Below are 25,509 nucleotides of genomic sequence, written 5' to 3' on the forward strand. Positions count from 1 at the left end.
AGGATCCCACTTAGCCCACTCTAGCAGCTTGTTGCTTGGGAAGTCCTTGCCTCTTCCTTGAGAGGTCCTGCTCTGCCTTCCTTAGACCATATAACTGGAGAAGGGGAGTGTAGCCAAGGCCCATGTACCTGAGGATTAGGGGAAGGTTTCTCTTCCTAGATCCTGAAGATAGAACAGGTGCCCAAGCTGGGTATTTTCTCCACTACAATGCTGCAGTTCCTTCAGATGGTTATGATACTTCCTAGATTTCTACCTCCCACTCAGTATGTGCATTTAAGATTACTCTTCCCTCAGGTGTAATAAGCTAGTATTTTTCAAAACAGATCATCATTTTTGTTATTTTCTACCCAAGTTTCTAATCTCTAGACTACTTTGAGTACCATCTGCAAATTGCATTACTTATGCTATTCACTCCCTCTCCTATGTTAACAGATGTAAAATAAGGCTGGTTCTAACACCAGTCCCTCAGTATCCCATCGACAGTATTGCTAACCCTCAAGCATTTAAAAACCATGAGTCACACTTCCCCCCCCCCCACCCATATTTTGATATTGGTTTAAAAATCATGAGATTTAAAAAAAAATTTGGGTTCTTTTTATTTTACTTGAGATTGCTGAGCCTCTAGGATGCATGCAAGTCACATTTTCCAATTTTTCCTGCATAACCAAGAGGACTAGAAACTTACCATACTTTAAAAAAATGAAAATTGTGATTTTAACAGAATCACATGGATCCTGAAGCCCAAGAAAATATTTCAAGACATACAATAAAACAACAAGAATTGCCAACACTGCCAGACACTTCCGCCTGCAACTCTTTTCTATCAAAACATCCCTTATATATATTTTTAATCTGTTTTGTACACAACAGTATAGCAATCTAAACCAATTTGTATTCTATTTTCATACCAGATTTTGTGAGACAGTATTAAATTACTAAATTACAAATATAGTAAATTTTCTGCATTCCACAGGTACCTATACATTCCTTATGTATAACACACAGGGAAGTTTTCTTGAGTAAGGAGCCAGTACCCTCACACTGGGTGTATGTTTGTGTCTGAGATGATCCCGAGCCATAGGAGGAGCCAGAAGAAAAGTAAGAAAACCTTAAACCTGTAATCTCTCAAAATACAGAGAGCAGATGCAAAAGAGAAGTAGCCCAAGTAGCAGTCTTACAAGATAGGCAATGCACAACCAATTACTTAACCTGAGTAACCAAATTACACATCCAACACTCCACTGAAATTCACATCCAAAGAGAAAAATACAGTGAAAAAAATGACTCTTTTCCTGTATCTTTCATATAGTCTGGAATCTGGCACCTGGTTCTCCACTTTTATACAATGCTTGCTTTACACTGCATATTTCTGATAACTACGATGATGCTAACTCTTATTTCACACCTATGTAAACAAGAGGAAAAAAATCAGACCCTGGATGTCTTGCTGGGTGACTGGACTATTTCCAGTTTTGCTGAGTGGAAGAGCAACCAGTCTCCTTTCAAGATTACCCAAGAGGCCAAGGGAAATCAGCATCAATAACTCCCACTTGTGTTTCCCAATCTTAGAAGTCCTTAAATTTTTTTCTGGGGTTTCTGCCAGGAAAAAAAGATGGTCACCTATCTTTCCTAACTGTGTTCTTTGAGATGTGTTGCTCAAGTCCATTCCAACAGGTGTGTGCACGTGTGCCGCGTGCACAATCATTGGAAGTTTTTACCCTAGCAATACCCGTTAGGTTGGCTGTGAAGCCCCTGGGAGTGGTGCCCTTGTGGGGGTGTATATAGGTCCTTGCTGACCTGCCACCTGCTCAGTTCCTTCTTGCCAGAATACTCCGACAGACGGGAGGCATGCAGGATCTGCAATGGACATGAACACCACATCTTGAAGAACAACAGTTACGAAAGGTAGGTAACTGTCTTTTCTTCTTCGAGTGATTGCTCATGTCCATTCCAAAAGGTGACTCTCAAGCAGTTTCAATGGAGGAGGGGTTGGAGTTCACCGAGTTGCTGATTGCAGTACTGCCCTGCCGAATGCTGCACCGTCCCTCGCCTGTTGGATGATGGCGTAGTGCGACGTGAAGGTGTGGATGGAAGACCACGTTGATGCCTTGCATGTATCCAGAAGAGACCTGCGCTCTTGTGGAGTGCACCGTCAACGCTGGAGCTAGGATCTCAGCCAGGTCATAGCACGTTCTGATGCAGGACATGATCCATGACGAGATGCACTGGGATGAGATGGAAAGCCCTTTCATTCTCTCAGTGATTACAATAAAAAGTGGTGGTGACTCAAGAAACAGCTTTGTACATTCAGTGTAGAAGGCTAGGGCACGCCTGACGTTCAGGGAAGGGAGTGCTCACTCTTTGTTGCTGGCATGAGGTTTAGAAAAGAATACGGGTAGAAATATGTACTGGTTAATGTGAAATTGGGATACTACCTTAGGTAGAAATGCTGGGTGAGGGCGTAGCTGCACTGTGTCTTTGTAAAAGACCGTGTGGGGGGATTGGAAGTTAGCAGTCTGAGTTTGGAGACCCTTCTGGCCAAGGTTATGGCCACCAGAAAGCCAGCTTTCAGGAAAGGTAGGATAAGGGGCAGGTTGCCAGGGACTTGAAAGGAGGATCCATGAATCCTGAAAGGACCAGGTTAAGATCCCACTGAGGAACGGGCTGCCTCACCTGGGGGTTAAGCCTATCCAAGCCCTTAAGAAACTGGTCCACTATGGGATTGCTAAAGACTGACTTGCCCACCACACTCAGATGCAAGGCTGAGATGGCCGCTAGGTGTACCTTCATAGATGATATTGCCAACCCCCATTGCTTCAGGTAAAAAAGGTAGTCTAGCACAAGGGGAATAGAGGCTTGCTGTGGGGCGGTACTTTTCTGTGGGGACCAAATGGAGAAACACTTCCACTTTGCCAGGTAAGTTGTGCGAGTGGAGGGCTTCCTGCTCCCCAACAGAACTTCCCTAACAGAGTCCGAGCACTGCAGTTCAAGGTCCGGGAGCATAGGAAGGGCCACTGTCCTGTCCACTAATAGGTTCAGCAGCATGGTGAACCAGTGCTGTTGGGGCCACACTGGTGCTATGAGGATGACTGAAACCCTGTCCTGCCTTGAGAAGGACCTTGTGTATGAGGAGGAAGGGTGGGAATGCATATAGCAGGTGACACATCCATGGTAGGTGAAAGGCATCCTCTATGGAGCTGTGACTGTGGTTCTGAAACCACAGTCTGTTGCTGTTCTGTTGCTCCGCATTGCAAACAGGTCCACGTGGGCATAGCCCCACCTCTGGAAGATAGAAAGGGCGATGTAAACTCTGAGTGCCCACTCATGAGTGTTGAACAAGTGGCTGAGGTGGTCCGCTAGTTCTTTCTGTGCTCCCAGCAGATATGAAGCCTGTAGTTGGATGCAATGTGCGACACAGAAGTCCCAGAGTTGGAGAGCTTCCTGGTACAGGAGAGGCGAGCGAGCACTACCCTGTTTGTTTATATAGAACATCGCTATGGTGTTGTCCGTCAGTACTGAGACACATTTGCCCTGAAGATGGGCCTGGAATGTCTGGCAAACCAGGCAAACTGCTCTCAGCTCCCTAACGTTGATATGCAGTGATAGTTCTGGTTGTGACCACATACCTTAAGTTCTGATACTGCCCAGGTGCACTCCCCAGCCAGTCTGCGATGTGTCTGTGACCAGCAACAGTGAGGGCTGAGCTTTGGCGACGGGTACTCCCGCACAGACCATCTGAGGTTGAAGCTACCAGCTGAGGACTCGAGAATCTTGGGCAGAAGGGTAACCAGTCTGTCCAGAGAGTCCTGGTTGGGTGTGTATACCCTCCCCAACCAAGTCTGGGAGGGGAGCGAAGGGGCAACCTGGCATGCTGCACTACAAATGTGCAGGCCACTATATGCCCCAGAAGCTTCACGCAGTTTCTGGTAGTTGGGAACCAGTGGAGGCTGTCGATGATGTCCTTAATGCTTTGGAACCGGGGCTTGGGTAGGGAGGCTCTGGCCTGAGTGGAGTCCAGGAGAGCCCCAATGAACTTCTGGGATGGGACCAGAATAGACTGGGCCACATTCAGAATGAGGCCCAGCCTGCTGAAAGTGGTTTGTACCAGGGCCACATGCTCCAGCACTTGCACTTGGGAATTGCCCTTGATGAGCCCATTGTCCAGGTATGGGAAGACCCTGTACCCGGCATTTGCACAGGAGGCTGCCACAACTGCCATGCACTGCCATGTATGGGGCTACTGAAAGTCCGAATGGTAGTACAGTGAACTGATAGTGCAGGCTGCTGACTATGAATCTCAGGAATCTCCTGTGTGGCGGAATAATCGATATATGAAAGTATGCGTCCTTCAAGTTGAGGGTGGCATACCAGTCCCCTGAAGCCAGGGAAGGAATGAAGGTGGCCAGAGAGATCATATGAAACTTCAGCTTTCTTATGAATGTGTTGTGGTTTCGCAGATCCAGGATAGGGCTGAGCCAACCCTTGGCCTTGGGGATGAGGAAGTACCGGGAGTAGAATCCACTGCCCCTGAACTCCTGAGGAACCTCCTCTATTGTGCCCAGTGCAAGGAGCGACTGTACCTCCTGTAGCAGGAGTTGCTTGTGAGAGGGGTCCCTAAAGAGGACTGGGGAAGGCGGGTAGGGCCAGAATTGGATAGAATATCCCACCCCTACTGTGGTCAGGACCCAGCGATCTGAAGTAATCTGTGCCCAGGCATGGCAGAAGTGGGATACACGATTCATAAAGGGAGGGCAAGGATCCAGGATTTGGGCTGGTGCTCTGTCCCTGGGCGCACCTTCAGAAGTTGGGCGTAGAGCCGGGGGGCTGCTTGGAGGAGCCCGGACTGCAGGGAATGCCTCCTGTTGTTTCTGTCCCTCCTTCAATTATAGTCCTGCCTGGGGGGGACCTGGATAGAATTGTGAGGGGGGGCTTGGATTTGAAGGGTTTTCTCTGGGGTGCCAGTGTGAATTCCCAGAGACTTGAGGGTTGCTCTCGAGTCCTTGAGACTGTGCAGTCTCGAGTCTGTCTTGTCAGCAAACAGCCCCTCACAGTCAAATGAGAAGTCCTGTATGGTATTCTGGACCTCTGCCAGGAGTCCCAAGACCTGTAGCAAATGTGCTACATCTCATTGTGATGCCCATAGCCATGGTTCACACCGCCGAGTCAGCTGAGTCCAAAGCAGCCTGGAGGGAAGTTCTAGCCACTTCCCTGCCCTCTTCCGGGACTGCAGTGAATTCCTGTCGGGATTCTGACGGAAGCAGTTCCTGAAATTTAGAGAGGGCATTCCACGAGTTGTACGCATAGCTAAGTACCACCTGCTGGTTGGAAATTCGAAGCTGGAGCCCCCAGGTCAAGTACACTTTTTGACTGAAGAGGTCCAGCTTCTTAGCATTTTTATTCTTAGGGGCGGGCCCCGGCTGCCCCTGCAGCTCTTTGTAGTTTACTGCATCCACTACCAAGGTCCCGGGTGGTGGGTGGGTGAAGAGGTGTTTGCACCCTTTCTGAGGGACAAAGTAATGCCTCTCTACTCCCCTGGCCATTGGTGATATAGAGGGTGGGGTTTGCCAGAGCATCTTCGTGGTGTTCTGAATGGTTTTTATAAGTGGCAGTGCCACCTTGAAGGGACCCTCCAGGGTGAGTATGTCCACCATGCGATCTGAGTCTTCCACCACCTCCTCCATCGTCATGTTGAGGTTCTGGACCACCCTCCTCAGGAGGTCTTGGTGGGCTTTCATGTCCATCGCCAGAAGGGACATGGTAGTGCTCACCACTGCCTCGTCTGGCGAGGAAGAAGACAAGCCTTGAAGTGGGATGGGGTCTTTCTGCCCCTCCAGTTTCCTGGTGACTTGCTCAGGGATATCCATCATTGCTGCTACTGGTGGTACAGGAGCCACCTTCATTGGTGTCTCTGACCTTGTGTTCGATACGGGAGGCCTGAGGTCTGAACCCCATGGTGGGTCCTTGGGAGCCCTGGACTGATATGGGGCAATGGACATCACAGAAGGTGGGGCATGGGCAATGGAGACTACCGATGCTGCCCTGGAACCATGTCTGTGGCCCTAGTGGTAGGCCCAAGGTGTCCAAAAAGGGCCATTGTAACGGTCCCTGCCACTGGGGAGGCCAGGACATCATCGGTAATGAGTGTTCCTCCACCTTACGGTACCAAGACCGGTGCCGGGATCTCGATCGGTATCGGCTATGTTGGGACACATACGACTCCACTTCTGATTCCGATAAATAGTCTGAGCCCGACCAGGGAGGGGCGGATCCCGACGGTGTTGGGAAGCAGTACTGCAGCAATGGGGAATGGCGCTGCGTCAAGATGGGCTTGCCCCGGTGCTGGATAGGAGATGCTGCCATCAGTGCCGCAGACGGTACTGGAAGTGGTGCAGCAGCCAGTTCTTGTGTCACCTGCACCTGAGCCGGTGCATGGGAATAGGAGGCCAGGGACTGTGCCATCATGGCAATTAAGTCCCGCACGGCCTCAAAGGTGTCTGGTATGGAGGGGAGGTCCAGGTCCTCCTACACCACTTCCCGGACTGGAGAATCCACTGATACTGGACTCAACAGACCCCCTTTCGAAGTTGGAGTCGACAGTGCTGGGACCGATGGACCAGCCTTCTGGTGTCCCAAAGTGGGACGCACAACGCTGGAGTCCTCTCCGCTCTTCTTGGCAGGGGAGTGGCCCCGTTCCGCCTTCTTATGCAGCATTGGGGATAGAGATCGGTGCTGCAGCAATGAGCGCAGGGAAGGGTGCCAATGCTCCTTATTTGGGTCCTTCCTCGGTGCCGAGATGTCCTGCACCAAGGCTGGTGTGCTGTGCACTGAGGCTGCTAGTGCTGGCTCTTGAGCCAGTTGGGGCTGGAGAGCGGACTCCATCAAGAAGAGGTTGAGGCAATAGTCTCTCTCCCTCTTAGTTCTGGGCTTGAAGCCTCTGCAGATGGTGCACTTGTCTTGCAAATGACCCTCTCCCATGCACTTCAGACAAGTGGAGTGCGGATCCCCTCCAAGCATAGGCTTATCACACCTAAAGTTTGCTTATGCATTCAGGTGCCATTTTTCTTTGGTTTGCAAACAGGTTCTTCACTGCAACAGAGTAAATATGTGGACTGTCTTCCTTTACCAATTAACTATTGCCTAACTCTTTTACACCTTCTGCCTTTCTCTAGTTGGATAAGGAGCTTTCCTCTAATTAACCTCAGTCAGACAATACCCTTGCCTCTGAACAGATGCCTCTTTTCAGGATCCTGACAAGGGCTGTGGGGACCAAAGATAAGAGCAGGGCCAAATCTGAGGCTGACAGTAGCGGAGGAGTTTGTAGTCAAGTTCTAGACAAGGGTTAATACCAAAGATCAGAGTCCAAGATAGGTTTCAGGGTCCGGGTCAGGAGGCAAGGTCCAAATTAAGCCAAGGTCAAAGCCAGGACTTTGAGAGCAAAAAGCAAAAATAGTTGTGGAAATTACAGGAGATCCACACTGTTGTCTGGACGCTTCCTAGAATGCCCCTTAGATTTATATAGGGCAGGAAGCCAATCAGGAGCCATGAGGCTGCCGCCTGTTAGAGCATGAGGACAGGGACTTCTTGTGGTTTTTGCTCACAGCTAGTCATAGATAGTGTGTGAACCAGTTACAATTGCTGCTGTGTGGACGTGTTCCTTGCCTAGCAGCTCTGCAGGCCTGATTCAAGACCTGCTGGGCACTCTCTGCCAGCCCATATTTGTCTGGATGGACTGCCATAAGGTCAGGGGCATGGATTTGGGATGCTGACTCCCAGGAACATCCTCTATGGCATAGTCCTCCAGCCTACAAGGTACCAGAGGGAGCTACATTTGATTTTCAAGTCCAGTATTTCACAGACTTCATACTCATTGTGCTCTTGGATCAGCTCCAAAGGAAGCAGTGGCTGGGCGCAGTGAGTGAAGGGGTTGTCAACAGATTTTTAGCAAGGATACGTGGAACACTGTGTGGTTTTGAAGCCTCATGATCACTGGGTTGATTACCTAGCTGATGGATTATAGCCCAAGGTATTGGTAATCCAGTTATGACATAGCCAGCCAGTGCAGATGTGTTGGGCTGATAGCCAGACTTTTTGCCTGATGGTGAATGCCAGACTTTCCCTGCACTGATGGTCAGCATACAACTTGTAATCTTCCTTGGCCTTGTCCATATGTGTCTTGAGTTCTTCTTGGACATCATGGATCAGACACACTCAGTCAGCAGCTACAGGATTGGTGGAGGTGACAGATGCAGATGGGTGGAGATGGGGGTGGAGGCCTGAGGTTGCATAGAACAGATTCTGCATGGTAGATATATGATCAGCGTTGTTGTAAGCAAACTCTGTTTGGGGTAGGAAGCTCGACCAGTTCTCCTGGTGGAAATTAATAAACACCAGAAGTATTGTTCTAATACTGGATTGTTCATTCAAACTGACCATCAGTTTGTGGGGGATAAACAATGGATGTGTAAGCAAAGATCCTAAGCAATTGTAGGATTTTGTTCCAAAACCACAACACAAACTGTAGACCCTTATCAATTGTGACTCGCTCTGGGATTCCATGGAGACAGATCAGTGTGCTTGTTAGACACAGGGAGCTTGACTATGAAGTCCAGGGTAATGGCTGCCCAAAGCGTGGATGGGCTCTCAGAAGGCATTAGGGTGTTAGAGTTTTGAGCGTGATATTGTAGCGCAGGTATGTCTCACAGAAATCAACATACAAGTGGATTGTTGTGTGCATTCAGGGTCACCAGAAGGAGTGGATGGCCAAACAGAGTCTTGAAGCAACCCAAATGGCCTGCTAATGGCAAGTCATGACAGAACCATAGTACCTCTAACTGAGGGGGTTCTAGCGGAATGTACAAGCAGCCCTTGACAGAGAGCAAGCCATCCTGGACCTGGTGTTGCCCTTGGCTTGCTGCCTCAAATTCCTTGGGATGGGGATCCTTCTCTGCAGCTGAGCAGCTCATTGACATGAAGTCCTGAGGATTTGCGACATCCAGGAAGTTTGGGGGCTTAAGAGTGGGGGGGCTCAGCATAGGGGGGCTCTTGGCTGGTGAGATACCTTTTTGGGATGAGGCATTGGCAGTCTTGTTCTGAGCTCCTGAGTGGTACATGATGGTGAAACTGAAGCATGCAAAGAACAGGGCCTAGCAAAACTGCATCTGTTTAAGAGTCTTGGCTCAGCAGAGGTAGTTTATATTTTTATGATCAAAGTAAACCTGTCCTGGGTACCAAGCACCCTCCAGATAGCAGCAACGCTCTTCAAAAACTGCTTTGATGGCTAGAAACTCCTTAACTAGATAATTCTGTTCAGCTGCAGTGAACTTCCATGAATAATACACGCAAAGCAAGAGTTCCTATTGGGGACCACCTCTTTGAGAGAGTATTGCCCTAATTGCCACATTGGAGGCATCAGTCTTGACAAGAAAAGGTCATGTTGGGTTGGGATGAGCTAGGATTGGGGTGGGGGTAAAGGTCATCTTGAGTAGGACGAATGCTCATTGAGCCTCCGGAGGCCAACTGAAGGTGGTATTTTTAAGGAAAAGTGCTGTCAATGGGGTGATGTAGCCTGAAAATCCAGAGATGAACAGCCTATAAAAGTTAGTGAACCCCAGGAAGTATTGTAGCTCCTTGATACTTTGGGTGGCATAAGGGAACATTAATTTTGTGTGGAATATAGGTGACTTTGGGATTAAAATGACTGATCCTCAAAATGAAAAATGTCTGAGAAATATCATCCAAGTTAGGTTATTACCTTGAAAATGGAAAGCATCTTTAAATTAACACTTAATATTGAATTTTAATGTATACATTCCATGTATACACAAAGGAAAAAAAACCACAAGGGAAAGTGTTAATAGTTGCATGAAAATGCTATAAGCATAGAGAAAGTAGTAACATCTTAAAATATTGTAGTGGGCTTTGGTCTTACTGAATACATCTAATATCCTGAAACTACTGTAAATGTTACTTCCTTGGGTTTCAAATGAATATGATCCTTATTTGATTATAGTTCTTCAGCATTTAATGAGCATGGGAATCTATAATCTGCCTCGAGGAAAAACTGTGCCAGGCTGCACTTTATTGAATCCTACAATGTACAAACAGAAAACAGAAATGCAAACACAGCTGCCTCAGCAAAGCCTACAGGGATAAAGAAAGAAAAAAAAAGATGAATTCAGAAGTATGTGAAATAAACCAACTCCTGAGATTAATCAAATACACAGCAAAACTATTTTGATCTATTTTGTCCTTAACTGGCAACATTTACTTTCTTTCTTTAAAGAATATCACTTCTATGCTATTACGACTTTATTTATAACATCACTAGAAAAAGGGTTAAAGAAAATATAGTCAATCCCACCAAATTTAACAGAAAGCTGCTAATTTATTTATAAATCCCTTCCCAAAGTGAGTCAATACTATAGATACTTTTAAGGGTTGCTGTAACAGAAAAGCACTGATATACATATTGAATAATTTATAATTTTTCCTAATAATTGGCTGATATCTAGAATTAAATATGTATAAAATATGCAGACAATAATAGTCACCTAGCCACAGAGAAAAAGATGAGTGCAAAACTATATTTTCAGCATTGTTTTTCAAGAGAAGTCTTATTTATTATATCAGCCTGATACAAAAAGACACATTAAAGGATTTTGTGAAGGAAAGGTATAAATGAGATGGAAATAAAAGGTGGAACAGGTTCTTGGAATTAAAGGCACAATCTAATTTATGTCCCTTTCCGATGAACACTCTGGAGGCCAGCAGCTGGCATGCAATTACCATAGCACATTAGGTCAGGACATTTCGATTGCAGGCACCAGGGGGTTAACGTCCAAGTGCAAGAGGCCCATTTTTTTAGGGGCCACACACAAAGTGTTGAGAACATTACTTCTTCTACATCTCCTCCCTCCCTGGTATTTTAAAAAAAAATACTTTAATGATTGTATAGTTGTAGTTAACTAAGTTTATAGAGTTTGGGGGTTCTTTTGTGTTGGGAAAAAAGGATCAGGACGGAGTATACATCATCACTAACCTATATGCACAATTAAAGAAATACACAGAAGATTAGTGATTTCACTTTGGTTACCATAAGCCAACTGGTACAAACAGTGCTTGAAATAGATATAGGTGAGTTAATGGTAAAAAACAGTTGCAATTGATCCAATAGCCAATTTTAAGTTACAACCATATTTTCCCCTCCTGACTTAGTATTGCCTATATTCCTGCTAAATACCAAGAATACAGGAATGTAATTCTGACATATTCATTTCTAAACAATTAGAGAGAGAGAGAGCGCAAGTGAGCACGTGACAGAAGATGACTATATTTTACCTTTTTTTTTTTTTTTTAAAAAAAACCCTCTGACCTCTATATCAACAACATGAGGTAAAAGCCTACACAGCCACGAAAGTTTCCTTAAAGATACCTCCTTTTATTCACAAAAGAAGCAAGAAAGCTTTTCTACAAAGCAATTTGTGAAGAATGCCATTTTATAGTTTAACATTATCAATTTTTTTAAATGCATAAATAGAATTCCTTACCGTCTGTAGTCTGACTGATGGTGTTCGGCTAAGAGCACTTCCTACTGGGCTGAAACTCCCTGTGAAAAGACAAAACTGTGAATTTTTGCTTGTTACCCCGTACTAATAAACCACTTTATTTTAATAACATTATGTTAGCAGGACATGTTTCACAAAACTCTAATGAAAAGCAGCACCATCTTTCAGTTGCAACTACGCATTCTTCAGTCAGGAACAGTTGGAGGGTTTATTTAACTAATAGACCTGACACAAGGTTAGTTAATCCAGTATTTCCATTCAAATGATTTGGAGCAATAGCACAAGCAATGTCCACATGCCACCTCGTGCTTAGGACAGACATTATTATCTAAGCCACGCTGCCTTTCTTTTCATTGTATTTCTGAGTAGCGCATACAAAGTTTTCAGTCAGAAATGATCACAAAACCTCTCAAAGGAATTACTTACTTATTCTTTCAGATAAAATAAGGATGTCTATTCAGTATCTCCCTTTGATCATCTGACTTCCCACCACAAAACACATCTTGATGTTTATTTTATTCACTCTTTATAAACTGCATTTGAAAAAGTGCTACTTGTAAATTTGTTCCTTTTGAAATTATTACATCGGCTAAGCTCAAGAAAATCCTTTCATCATCTATGGATTTATCTTTTTGTTATTGGTTTTTCTACTATAACTCTTCTAAGAAAACATCTTTAAAAGACAGACACATCTGAAAATTGCTAAACATGACAATACTAAATGCTATAGCTTTGCTCAAAATATTTCATCTCTCTTTTTCTCAAGCAGGTGGAGCAGAGGGAAGCCAAATATCACAGAGTTAAGCTCACCATCTTTTTGCCATGAGAGACAAGGATTCAAATCCTAGTTTAGGTTTCAAGTAAAAATGAGTTCTAACGTCTCACTCTAGTTTCCAACCACAAAACCCAACTCAATTTAGCACAACAGGGAATATCTGCTCATAAGGAGCCCAGAGTTTGAATAATGGGGATTTTTCAGGTTAAGATTCAGATGCATTGGCACAGATCCTTGGGAAACCTTGTACAATCTCCACCTGCACTATACCCGTGTGAAGCCAGTGGTATTATTCATATTCATAAGTGATTTGCTTGTAAATGTTTAACCACTGGAAGATATTTATATATGTAATTAAATGGTGCTGTGGCAAATTGCCGGCACTACTTTGACGGGTCTTGCGCTTTCTCTTCTTGGGGAGGGTTCAGGGATCTGTTTCTCACCCCTGAACTGGGGTATTAACTGCCCTATTAGTGTCCTAGAGGAGGGAAGTGGAGAGGGAGGGACCCAGGCCCGCCCTCTACTCCGGGTCCCAGCCCAGGGGCCCTAGGGATATCGGTAAAACGCTTGAACTAGAGGTTCCTTCCCCTGGGCTACTTCCCTCTCCTGCCCTTCAGCTTGTGGGGCTTCCTGCCCTCCCTCTGCACAAACCCGGTGTCCCTTTACTTAGGGTCTTGATCTTCTTAACCCACCACAGCACTTCTCCAAACTCTCCTCTGCTTCCCTCTAAATTGCTCTCTGCTCCACCACCAATCCACTCTGCTTCAACTCCTCCAAACTGCTCTCTATGCCAACACCAATCCACTCTGCTTCAACTTCTTCCCTGTCTGATTCAAGCAGGGGGGGTTTTATCAGATGACCGGCTTCAGGTGCTTTAATTAATCTATAGCAAACTTTCTTCGCTCTACAAGGAATAAGGCTCCCTTCTAACACTCTCCTGCTGCCCTCTGGTCATGCTGTATCACATATCCCTCCCTCCCCCCCTGCTCAACACCATGGGGTTGGGCTACTTGGGACGAGAGGCAGTTCTGTCATGATAGGCCATCAGCGTTGCCGTGTTGGTTTCTGGCCCTATGCTGTACCCGGAAATGGAAGGGCTGCAAGGATAGGAACCACCTAGTCACTCTTGCGTTCTTCTCCTTGTTTCTGTGCATCCACTGGAGTGGGGCGTGGTCTGTCATGAGGGTAAACCGCCGCCCAGTAGGTAGTAGCGGAGAGTCTCCATAGCCCTTTTTACTGCCAGACATTCCTTTTAAACGATGGCATACTTTTGTTCCCTGGGGAGGAGTTTCTGGCTGAGGTAAAAGATAGGGCGTTCCTCCTCCCCTACCATCTGCGAAAGGACAGCTCCTAGCCCTGCTTCTGAGCCATCTGTTTGTAAGATGAATTCCTTCTTGAAATCTGGGGCTATGAGTACTGGATGGCAGCAAAGGGCTGTCCTTAAATCTGCAAATGCTCCTTCTGCCACATCAGTCCATTTTACTATCTCAGGGCCTCGAGCCTTTATCAAATCCGTCAATGGCCCTGCTCTTGTGGCGAAATGTGGGATGAATCTCCGATAGTATCCTACTTTCCCTAGAAATGCTCTGACCTGCTTTTTGCAGACTGGTGGAGGCCAACCTTGTATTGCGTCCACTTTGTTCCATTGGGGATTTTATAAAATTGGTATTTAAGAATTAAGTTAATTCCTTTTGTTCTTTTTTGGACTTGATTGTGGGGAGGTTGACCCTGTGGAATCTTTGCTGAAAATCCTTAATGACTGAATTCTGTGTCTCCAGGTGCTTTTCTATGAAATTAGGGTTTTTTAGGCACTGGAGAAGGGCAGTAAAATAAACTCTAGCCCACCCAAAGGGTACACAAACACTTATGCATGTGAGAAGCCCCCAAGTCAATGGGACCACTACATGTGGCAAAGTCATTCATGTGCTTATGTATTTGCAGGAGCAAGGCTTTAGTGTATCAAAAGTAAAATGTAATCACTATTACATACACAGTCTGAAAGCATTACATGGGATTTAAAGGGAAATTGTACAGCCAAATTGACCGGTTTTGGTTTAAAATAAAAAACAAAAACAAGAACAAAAAACTTGTGCAAAACTCAAGACCAACAGATATATTTTCATAATTAAATAATAAAAAGACCAATGAAAATAGTTTTTTTTAAAAAACTTTAAACTTTCTAATGCCAATTTTTCAAATCAAACACACCAACTTTGTGCTAGTTTGCGAGAATCTGAAAGTCATATGAACTCAAAAGAGACTAAAAACAACTGTATTACTTTATTTTAATTCTCCAAGATGATTTAATTTAAATATTAAATTAAATTTAAATATTAAATGTATTACTTTATTTTAATTCTCCAAGATGAGAGAACTGCAGAATGTAAACATGAAAAGAAACAGATTTGAAAATTCTTTCAATTTTAGTAATTTAAGATTTTTTTAACAACAGATATGAATTTTAATGACTTGTTTTTAATCTCACAGTGCCCCTTTAAGGAAAATATATATTACTTGTCAGATTCTAAGAGAAACCTCTTGGGGCCCGAATGAACATCCTTACAAAAGGTGAGTAATCCTTTTCAGTTCATGTGCGTAAGTGTTTGCAGGATTAGGGATTTAGGGCCACACTAGCATCTTCCAATCCAGCCTGAATAGGGGGCAGCACATAACTGCACTGTCTGAAGAGAAGGTCAGGGCTCAAATTGTGACTCTGAAAGATTTTACTCCCTTATTTTAATGAATTTATTATAAATTTGCTGTAAACCAAAATAACTGGCTGAATCTTAACTTTAAAAGTCTGAGACAAGGAGAAATTTTATTTAGAAAAATCCTTTTAAAACAAAAGATTTTTGGTTTAAAGTTATAAAGTTAAAAAAATAAAGTGCAACAATATATATGCTTAATGCTTTTGTGATTCAAGAATAAATGAGTTAAAAATAAAATCTAGGTTGATTAATCCAAGAAATTATAATAAAGTAGGACTCCGTTTTAAAATGTAGTGAACCAGATGCTTATTCAAGGTGATGGTTGGAGAGGCACAGCATATGGAAGTGTGGAGGGAAAAGCCTGGTATATTAAAGTTTATATTGATACTTTTTGATACAATTACAGGCCTATAAAAGGATAAATCTATTAAAGAAAAAACAACACATAGAGGCAATGAAAAATGGAATATTCAAAACTAGTGTATCTACTTAAAAAATGTTACATGTATCTTTATGAGCCACCTAGTGACTATATTCCTGGCTGAAGTGGGGAACTAAAGGGTTTCCTGCAGGGACTAAAATCAGTTGGGCAACTAATGTGAATCCCTACTGCAAGTAACACCTCTGGAGATGCTTAGCCCACTGGGGAGATAGCATATATTGGTGTGACCAGGTTCAAAAAGCCTGGCAAACTGAATTGTAAACTGTATAAAGTTTCTCACCCTGACATAGGGAGAAAAAAGAACAGGAGTACTTGTGGCACCTTAGAGACTAACAAATTTATTAGAGCATAAGCTTTCGTGAGCTACAGCTCACTTCATCGGATGCATACAATGAAAAATATAGTGGGGAGATTTTATATACACAGAGAACATGAAACAATGGGTGTTACCATACAGACTGTAACAAGAGTGATCAGGAAAGGTGAGCTAAGTTGCTCATCATCAATACAAGAACAGAGGTGAGACCGTGACGAAGAAGGACAGGTCTCGGGGAGGACCTGAAGTACTTTGGAACCTGCCAGAGTCTCCATGTGGAAGATGGGTGACACCTGATAAACTAGACAGTTGTATAAGCAGATTATTGTTTTTAAGGTGTTTTTTCTGTAACACTTTTGTTCTGAATAATTAGTTCTTTGCTTTATGAAAGCTGGCTGGTCCCGGCTTAACCCTGTCATTGCCCCTGAAAAAACAGGACTGCAAGTGCTGACCGAAACTCAAATTCTGCTGAGATGAGTGATTTACAAGGGTCTGCAGCCCAGGTCTAGAAAAGAGACTCACCAGACTCTGCCCTGAGGGCAGCAATGACTAGAGGCCTGAGACCTAAGAGGGCACCTTCAAAGAGGCCATGAAGGAGTCGGACGTGCAGCTAGATCAGGAAATATGACACATGCCACAAAAATTTTCCTGCTGTTTTTGTAACCTTTGAAGAGAAAGTCAAGGATGAAACAAAGAAAAAATGATTACCTACCTTTTGTAACTGTTGTTCTTGGAGATGTGTTGCTCATGTCGATTCCATTCTAGGTGTGTGTGCATCCATGTGCATAATCATTGGAGATTTTTGCCTTAGTGGTATCCGTAGGGTCGGCTGTGGTGCCCTCTTGAGTGTCGCACTCATGCGTCGGTATGTTAGGTGCTGCTGGCCCTACACCCTCTCAGTTCCTTCTTGCTGGCAACTCCAATGGAGGGGCAGGAGGGAGTATAATGGAATGGACATGAGCAACATATCTCGAAGAACAGTTACGAAAGGTAGGTAAAAGACAGTTACCTTTTCTGTAACTGGTGTTCTTCGAGATGTGTTGCTCATGTCTATTCCACAACAGGTGTCCGTGCTCACCATGTGCACCGGTGCCAGAAGTTTTTCCCCTAGCAGTACCCGTAGAGGGGAGCGCCCCAGTGACCCCTGGAGTGGCGCCTCCATGGCATGGTATAAGGGGAGCTGCGTGCTCCCCCCACCCTCAGTTCCTTCTTGCCAGACAACTCCAACAGAGGGAAAGGAGGGTGGGATGTGGAATAGACATGAGCAGCACATCTCAAAGAACACCAGTTACGGAAAAGGTAACTGTCTTTTCTTCTTTGAGTGATTTCTCATGTGTATTCCACAATCGGTGATTCCAAGCAATATCTGTTGGAGGTGGGTAGGAGTTCACACACAAGTTCTCAGGACGGAGGACAAGCTGGCCGAACCCGGCATCATCCCTGTTTGGGAGACTATCGCATAGTGTGAGGTGAACGTGTGAACTGAAGACCACATGCTGGCCCTACAAATGTCCTGGATGGGGACGTGGGCCAAGAAGGCAGTCGATGAGGCCTGCGCTCGAGTCGAGTGCGCCTTCACAATTGGTGGCCAGGTGATACCCGCCAGCTCCTAACAGGAACAGATGCATAAAGCGATCTGGTTGGAAAGCTGCTGAGTGGAGATCGACCGACCCCTCATGCGCTCAATCAAGGCGATGAACAGTTGCAAGGATTTTCTGAATGGCTTGGTCCACTCGAGGTAGAAAGCCAGAGCCCCCGTTGCACATCGAGTGTGTGGAGATGGCGCTCCTCACTGGACGCGTGGGGCTTCGGGCAGAGGACCAGCGGAAAAATGTCCTGACGGAAGACCACCTTTGGGAGGAACACACAGCGTGGGCAGAGCTGGACCTTGTCCTTATGAAGAACCGTGTACGGAGGTTTGAAGGTCAGGGCCCTGAGTTCCGAGACCCGCCTGGCTGACATGATCATGACCAGAGGTGGGACCAGGAGCACGTGGCTAGCAGCTCGAAGGGTGGCCCCGTGAGACAGGCCAACACCAGGTTCAGGTCCCACTGCTGGACCGGGGGCCCAGCATACGGAAAAAGTCATAGCATGGGAGAATACCGTGTGGCCCTGCACCAGTGGATGGAAGGCCGATATGGCAGCCAGGTACACCTTGACTGACGAGGGTGCCAGGCCCTGGACTCTAAGGTGGAGAAGGTAGTCAAGGATAAGCTGGATCAGGGCAGCCACCAGGGAAACACCCCATTCACCCGCCCATCTAGAGAACTGGGACCACTTTGCCAAGTAGGCGCGGCGTGTGGAAGGGTGCCTGCTTTTTAGGAGGACGTGTTGAACCCCTTCTGAGCATGTTCTCTCCTCCCTACCTAGCCATTGAGCAGCCATGCGGTGAGGTGGAGAGCCGCTAGGTTGGGGTGGAGAAGGCGGCCCTGGTCCTGGGAGAGCAAGTCCAGGTGGAACGGCAACGGCCATGGCGCAGCAACTGCCAGGCCCATGAGGGTCCCATACCAATGTTGTCTGGGCCACACTGGGGCAATCAGGAGGACCCGGGCCTTGTCTGTCTTTATCTTTTCCAGGACCTTACTAATCAGTGGGAACTGAGGGGAAAGCATAGAGAAACTGGCCTGAGCAGGACAGGAGGAAGGCACTGGAGATAGCGCCCCTTCCCAGTCCCCCCCAGAGCAGAACCAGGGACAGTGCTGGTTCTGCTGAGTCACGAACAGGTCCAAGTGTGGGGGACTCCCCAGGTGGAAAAGCCTGTGAGCCACTTCCGCGTGGAGAGACCACTCATGTTGAGAGGACAAGTCCCTGCTCAAGTGATCTGCCTGTGTGTTCCGGGTGCCTGGTAGTTGGAAGGCCTTTAGGCAGATGTCGTGGGCTATACAGAAATCCTACAGCCTGAGGGCTTTGCAGCAGAGAGCAGAGGAGCAGGCCCCGCCTTGCCTGTTGATATAGAACGTTGAGACCGTGTTGTCCGTGAAGACCCTGACCACCCTGCCCTCCAGGTGCGACTGGAAGGCCATGCACGCCAGCCATATCACCCTGAGTTCCTTGACGTTTATATGTAGGGTCAGATCCTGAGCCGACCACAGGGCTTGGTTCCCCACATGGGTCCCCCAACCCAGGTCCGACGCATCGGATACCAGTTCCATTGACAAGGCCCTGTCCCTGAATGGGACCCTTTGGAGCATGTTGCTTGGGGTAGACCACCACCGTAGGGAGGCGATCACCAAGTCGGGTACGGTAAGGACTTTGTCCATCTTGTCCCTGGCCTAGGAGAACTCAGAGGCCAACCAGAGCTGGAGGGGCCTCATCCTATGTCTGGTGTGATGGACCATGTACGTGCACACCGACATGTGACCCAAGAGCTGGAGGCACGCTCTGCCTGTTGTTACCAGGAATCTTGTGACTGTGTCGATAAGCCCCTTCAGAGTCTTGAAGCTGTCCAGTGGGAGGGAATCTCTGGCCGACAAGGTATCCAGGAGCACCCCGATAAACTCTATGCGTTGAACCAGGACTAATGTGGATTTGGTGTTGTTTACGGTGCATGTGGACAGGAGAAGCACCACGTGATCCCTCACCTGCAACCAGGAGTTGCCCTTGACCAGCCAATCGTCCAGATAGGGAAAGATCTGTACCCCCCCCCGACGCCTGTGATAGGCCGCTGCCACTGACATACATTTTGTAAATACCCTGGGGGCAGTGGATAGGCCAAACGGGAGGACTGTAAATTGGTAATGATTCTGCCCCACCACAAAATGGAGGAAGTGTCTGTGCCCCTCGAATATATGAATGTGGAAGTACGCGTCCTGCAGATCGAGGGCAGCGTACCAGTCCCTGGGATCCAGGAAGGGGAGGATGGAGGCCAGAGAGACCATGCGGAACTTGAGCTTCACCATGTACTGGTTCAGACCTTGCAGGTCCAGGATGGGCCTTTGTCCCCCTTTGGCCTTCGGGATAAGGAAATAGCGGGAGTTGTACCCCTTGCCTTTGAACTCCTCGGGCACCCCTTCCACTGCTCCTAGGCCCAAGAGCCGCCCCACCTCCTGCTCGAGCAGAACTTCGTGCAAAGGGTCCCCCAGGAGGGACGGGGTGGGGGATGGTTGGGCAGGGAGGAAGTAAACTGGAGGGTATAGCCCCAGGAGATAATGTTGAGGACCCATCGGTCCAAGCTGTGACCACTCCGGGAGGAAAGCACACAATCGGTTGGAGAAGGGAAGCTTTATTGACGGTGATCCCTGATGAGAACTGGCAGGGCGCCCCCGAGCGTCCCGTCAAAAACGCCTTTTCCCCATCAGCTTGCCCTTGGAGGACCCAGGTTGGGGGGCAGGCTGAGACTGCCTCTGAGGGCACCCCTTATAGTCCCGTAACTTCTTATGGGCAGCCTCGTATTTCAGGTGGGTGGCCTGGGCAGGAGTCTGCTGTTGTTTGAACTTAGATTTAGCCAGAGCTGGAACACAGAGATCCAGAGTCTGGAAGGTTGTGTGGGAGTCTTTCATGCCATGCAGTTTTGTATCCGTTTGCTCCACAAAGAGAGCTTTGCCTCAAATGGGAGATCCTACATAGAGGTCTGTGCTTCACTGGACAGCCCAGAGAGCAGGAGCCATAAAGCCCTTCTCATGGACACCGCGGAGGCCTGGAACACGCAGCTGTGTCCACCGCATCTGAAGCTGCCTGCAGGGTTGCCCTGGCAGCTGCTGTACCCTCCTCCATCAGCGCTTTGAACTTCTTCCTGTCGCGCTCCTGGAGGGAGTCCTTGAACTTGGGCAGGGAGCCGCACAGATTGAACTCATATTGGCTCAGGAGAGCCTGGTGGTTTGCCACTCGTAACTGTAAGCTTGAGGACGAATACATTTTTCTTCCAAAAAAGAGTCCAGCCTCTGTGAATCTTTATTTTTCAGGGCAGGGGCTGGCTGGCCCTGCTGTTCCCTGTGGTTGACCGACTCGACCACCAGGGAGTTATACACCCACCCGGCGCTCAAGTACACGTGTCCCTTGGTGGGCACAAAGTACTTGCGTTCTGCCCTCTTAGAGATGGGGGCCAACGAGACCAGCGTTTGCCACAGAGCATTTGTAATTTTTGCCATCCCTTCATGGAGAGGCAAGGCTACCCTACCCGGTGCCGAAGAGGAGAGCACATTAAACAGGGAGTCCGAGGGCTCCTCCATCTCCTCTGCCTGGAGGTGGAGGCTTGATGCCACCCTTTTTAAGAGTTCTTGGTGGGCCCTAAAGTCCTCCTGCGGGATGGAGAAGGGCGGGGCTGTAGTCACCTCTTCCAGGGAGGGCGAGGAAGCCAGTGCGGTACTCTGGGTGTCCGTCGGCACCGGAGTGTCCACCACCTGGTCGGTCTCAGGGCATGGTGCTGAGGATGTACGTCCCACTGACTCCTTCCTTGGAGGTCTGGAGAAGAAGGCTGATGGTGCTTCCGAGGCTCCGGCTACTGAGCGAGCCCCCATCGGGGCTGCATCATAGGCCACGGTGCCCATTGGTATCATTGGGCTGGCCACGGTGCCTGGTGTCACTGCACCTGCTATGGCACCGGCGGGCCCTGCTGTTCGGCCTGGCCCATTGATAGACGACTACGAATGGAGACCAGGCTGACATACAATCTGCCGCTGTCCGCGGACTGGGAGGAGTGGCGGTGCCGGGAGCAACACCGACCACGATCCTGATTGGGAGGACTGGTACCATTGGTAACAGCTGCTCTGCGACTGGCTCCGACGGGCGGACCGGAGACAGCGAGATGCTGGCGATGGATGCCCGGGGCTGCGGAGGCAATTTGCCTTGGCGGAGTCTTGGAGTGGGATTCCAAGTGGGAACAGCATCGAAGTCCGTGCCGTGACCGGCTGCAAAACCCCTCCAAGACAAGGAACTTTGGCAACATCTGCCCCGGTCCCGTTGGTATTCACCCCTTGAGGTGGAGTGGTGCCGAGAGTCTTGGTCTGTCAGAACCCAACCAGACAGTCTGGTGGGAGTTAAGGGCGATCCACATGGACTTTGCTCTGAACCATCGCTGGGATGCGAACGGCATCAGGAACATTCCCTGGACCAAGAATGGTACCAAGCTGGGGGTGACAGGGGAGATCCCAGCGGTGCTTGCCCCCGGAGCGTGGGGTCAACATCTGCAGTGCTCCTGGTACCAGCATGAACATAACGTCCCGGGCCACCTGCATGGCCTCCGGTGTGGATAGCATCCGGGGAGGTCTGCTCCAAAGGGGACGGGCTACTCCGCTCTACATGAGTCGGAGGCCTAGAGGCCGGTGGGGACCCAGGACTGCCCGACATGGGTCTTCTCTGTCCTGGGTTTCCCTCGGTGCTGCTGCGAGGTAGGCGTCTTTCTGGCCTTCTTGGTGTGCCCCATGAACGGGGATCAGTGCCGACTGGTTGATGGCACCAGAAGGTCGCCACGCACCGACACCGTGGTGCCGGCTCGGAGCAGCGTGCCGGAGTCGGGGTCAGTGCTGACTCCATGAGAATGGCCCAGAGCCTAATGTCCCTTTCTCTCTTGGTCCAAGGCTTAAAAGACTTGCAAATTTTGCAACAATCACTGATATGGGTTTCTCCCAAACAGCACAGTCAGTCTGCATGCAGGTCATTCCTTGGCATAAATCACCTACAAGTGCCGCACAACTTAAAACCCAGGGCATGGGGCATGCTCCAGCCTGGGTTCTCTGACTAACTGGACTAACTAAACAGCTAACTAATTACAGGTACCAACACTGAACAAACGAAGAGTTCTGGGGACGAGCTACAGCAAAGCTGAAGCAGAGTAGTTCCAATGCACCTTCACTGGTGGCAAGAAGGAACTGAGGGTGGGGGGAGCGTGCAGCTCCCCTTATACCACACCATGGAGGAGCCACTCCAGGAGTCACTGGGGCACTCCCCTCTACAGGTACTGCTAGGGGAAAAACTTCTGGCACCGGTGCACGTGGCGAGCATGCACACCTATTGTGGAATACACATGAGCAATCACTCAAAGAACTGTTTTTTCTTCTTCTTCTTCTTCTTCTTCTTCTTCGAGTGCTTTCTCATGTCTATTCCATTCTAGATGGCTCGCAAGCAGTATCCCTGGAGGTGAGCTCAGTGTTCACAGTAGTGTGGCTTGCAACACTGCTTTACTGAAGCCAGCATCGTCTTGGGCCTGCTGGGTAAGTGCGTAATGAGACATAAATGTGTAGATTAGACGACCAGGTAGCGGCCCTGCAGGTATCTTGAATTGGCAGCTGGTTCAGGAAGGCCGGTGACCAGGCCTATTCCCTAGTTGAGTGGGCAGTTATTGTTGCTGGTGGAGGCACTTTCACCAGATCATAGCAGTAACGAATGCAGGACGTGATCCAGGATGAAAGCCTCAAGGCAGACACTGGGTGGCCTTTCATCCTGTCTGCCATCGCAGTGAACAACTGAGTTGACTTGAGAAATGGCTTGGTCCCATTGAAAGCAAGCGCCCTCCTAACATCCAGAGAGTGCAGCTTTCGATCCTCCTCTGATTTATGAGGCTTCGGAAAGACGCCAGGTAAGTATATGTCCTGGCTGGTATGAAACTGTGAAACTATCCTGGGTAGGAACGCTGGGTGCAGCCACAGCTGGACCTTGTCTTTGTAGAACACTGTATAGGGTGGCTCCGAAGTAAGCGCCCTGATCTCAGACACCCTGAGGACAGATGTTATTGTGACTGGGAAAGAAACCTTTCAGGAGAGAAGGAGAAGGGAGCAGGAAGCCAAAGGTTTGAAGGGAGGACCCATGAGCCACGATAGCAAATGATTCAGGTTCCAAGGAGGGACAGGGTTCCGAACATGGGAATAGAGCCACTCCAAACCTTTCAAAAACCAAACCATCATGTCGTGAGTGAAGACCGATCTGCCCTGGAGTGGAGGGTAGAAGGCAAAAATAGCAGCCAAGTGGACTTTAATTGATGACAGAGCTAATCCCTGGAGCTTGAGGTGCAGAAGACAGTCCAGGATTGCTTGCAGTGAGCGAGACCTGTTCAGCCCAAATACCTTGGCCTGAGGTCCAGCACGTAAACCTTTTCCATTTGGCCAGGTAGGTTGCTCTGGTGGAGGGCTTTCTGCCACCCAACAAGACCTGTTGGACATGGGGCAAGCATTTAGCCACGCAGTAGCTATGCCATCAGGTGCAACGCTGCCAGGTTCGGGTGCAGAAGACTGCCGTGGTTCTGGGACAACAGATCCAGCCTGTGAGGCAGCTGCAGTGGGGCAGCCACCAAAAGGTCCATCAGCATGCCAAACCAGTGCTCAGGTTTCAGAGTAGCAGCCGTGTTAGTCTGTATTCGCAAAAAGAAAAGGAGTACTTGTGGCACCTTAGAGACTAACAAATTTATTAGAGCATAAGCTTTCGTGAGCTACAGCTCACTTCATCGGATGCATTTGGTGGAAAAAAAAAAAAACCAGTGCTGTTGAGGCCAAGCAGGGGATATCAGGATCACCTTCACCCTGTCCTGTTTTATCTTCATGAGAACTCTGTGGATCACGGGCACCTGTGGGAAGGCACACATCAGAGCCCCTGTCTATGGGAGCAAAAGGACATCCTCCAGAATGAGCAGAACACTTGGCATTTCCTGTTCTGATGGGATGCAAATGAGTCCACCTGGGGAGTTCCCCATCTCTAGAAGATCACACTGATTGCCTCTGGATGGAGTGTTGGATGCCTCATGATGAGACGAGACAGTCCTGGTGAGGCGATCTGCTAACATGTTCCTGGCCCCGGGCAGATGCATGGCTACCAGATGGATGGCCTGCTGTACACAGAAGTCCCAAAGGCAGAGAGCTTCTTGGCAAAGGGCCGACAACCTGCCTGTTGATGTAACACATCATAGCTGTATTGTCCATCAGGATCTGCACCACCTTGCTCTCCAGGTGGGGCAGGAAAGCCTGTCAAGCCAGGCGAACCACTTTGAGTTCTCTGAAGTTTATGTGGAGGGACAGATTCACCCACAACCAGTGGCCTTGCATGCTGAGCTCACCCAGGTGGACTCCACAGCCCAGATCCAAGGCATCAGAAACCAAGGTCAGTGATGGGGACGGCGCTGCGAAGAGAACTCCCTCCAACACCGATATGGAGCTCAACTATCAATCCAGGGTGACTGAATGTGATCCAGAACCCTGACTACCCAGTCTAGATCATACCTACTGGGGATGTAGACGGACACCAACCATGCTTGCAGTGGCCAGACATGGAGCCGGGCTTGATGGAACACATACATACATGCTGCCATTTTGCCTAACAACCTCAGGCACATGAGAACAGTGGTGAGTGAGTGGTCTTTCACATGAGAGATCAGGCCCAACATGGCCTGGAAACATGCCTCTGGAAGGAAGGCTCTGGCTCGTGTGGAGTTGAGACGCGCCGCTATGAACTCTCTGTTGCTCCAGCCATAAGGTCTATTTTTTTTTTTTAAGTTTATCAACAGGCCCAGGTCATGGCAGGTGGAACGTACCAGATCGAGGATCCTTTGCACCTGTTCCGGGGATGTGCCCTTGATGAGCCAATCGTCAAGATATGGGTAGACCTGGACCCCTCGACTCAGGTAAGCAGCCACTGGCAGCATACGTTTTGTGAACATCCTTGGGGCTGATGAGAGACCAAAGGGCAGTGCCATGAATTGGAAATGGCACCTGCCCACTATAAAACAGAGGAATCATCTCTCCTTGGAAGATGGAGATATGGAAATAAGCATCCTTCAAGTC

At 48.2% G+C, this 25,509-nt stretch overlaps 1 protein-coding gene across 11 annotated transcripts in view; it reads right to left on the reverse strand.

Annotated features, from left to right (window-relative positions):
- AHI1 (Abelson helper integration site 1) overlaps positions 1–25,509 on the reverse strand; it is a 180,989-nt gene that overhangs the window by 38,580 nt on the left and 116,900 nt on the right. For all 11 annotated transcript variants that reach the window (XM_043511021.1, XM_043511019.1, XM_038394768.2 and 8 more), the window contains one exon: positions 11,547–11,605. In XM_043511021.1, coding sequence (XP_043366956.1) covers positions 11,547–11,605 — 59 coding nt within the window. The remainder of the gene's footprint in view (positions 1–11,546; positions 11,606–25,509) is intronic.

The sequence above is a fragment of the Dermochelys coriacea genome, chromosome 3 (genome assembly GCF_009764565.3).
Source record: "Dermochelys coriacea isolate rDerCor1 chromosome 3, rDerCor1.pri.v4, whole genome shotgun sequence".
In the NCBI taxonomy this organism is placed as follows: Eukaryota; Metazoa; Chordata; order Testudines; family Dermochelyidae; genus Dermochelys; species Dermochelys coriacea.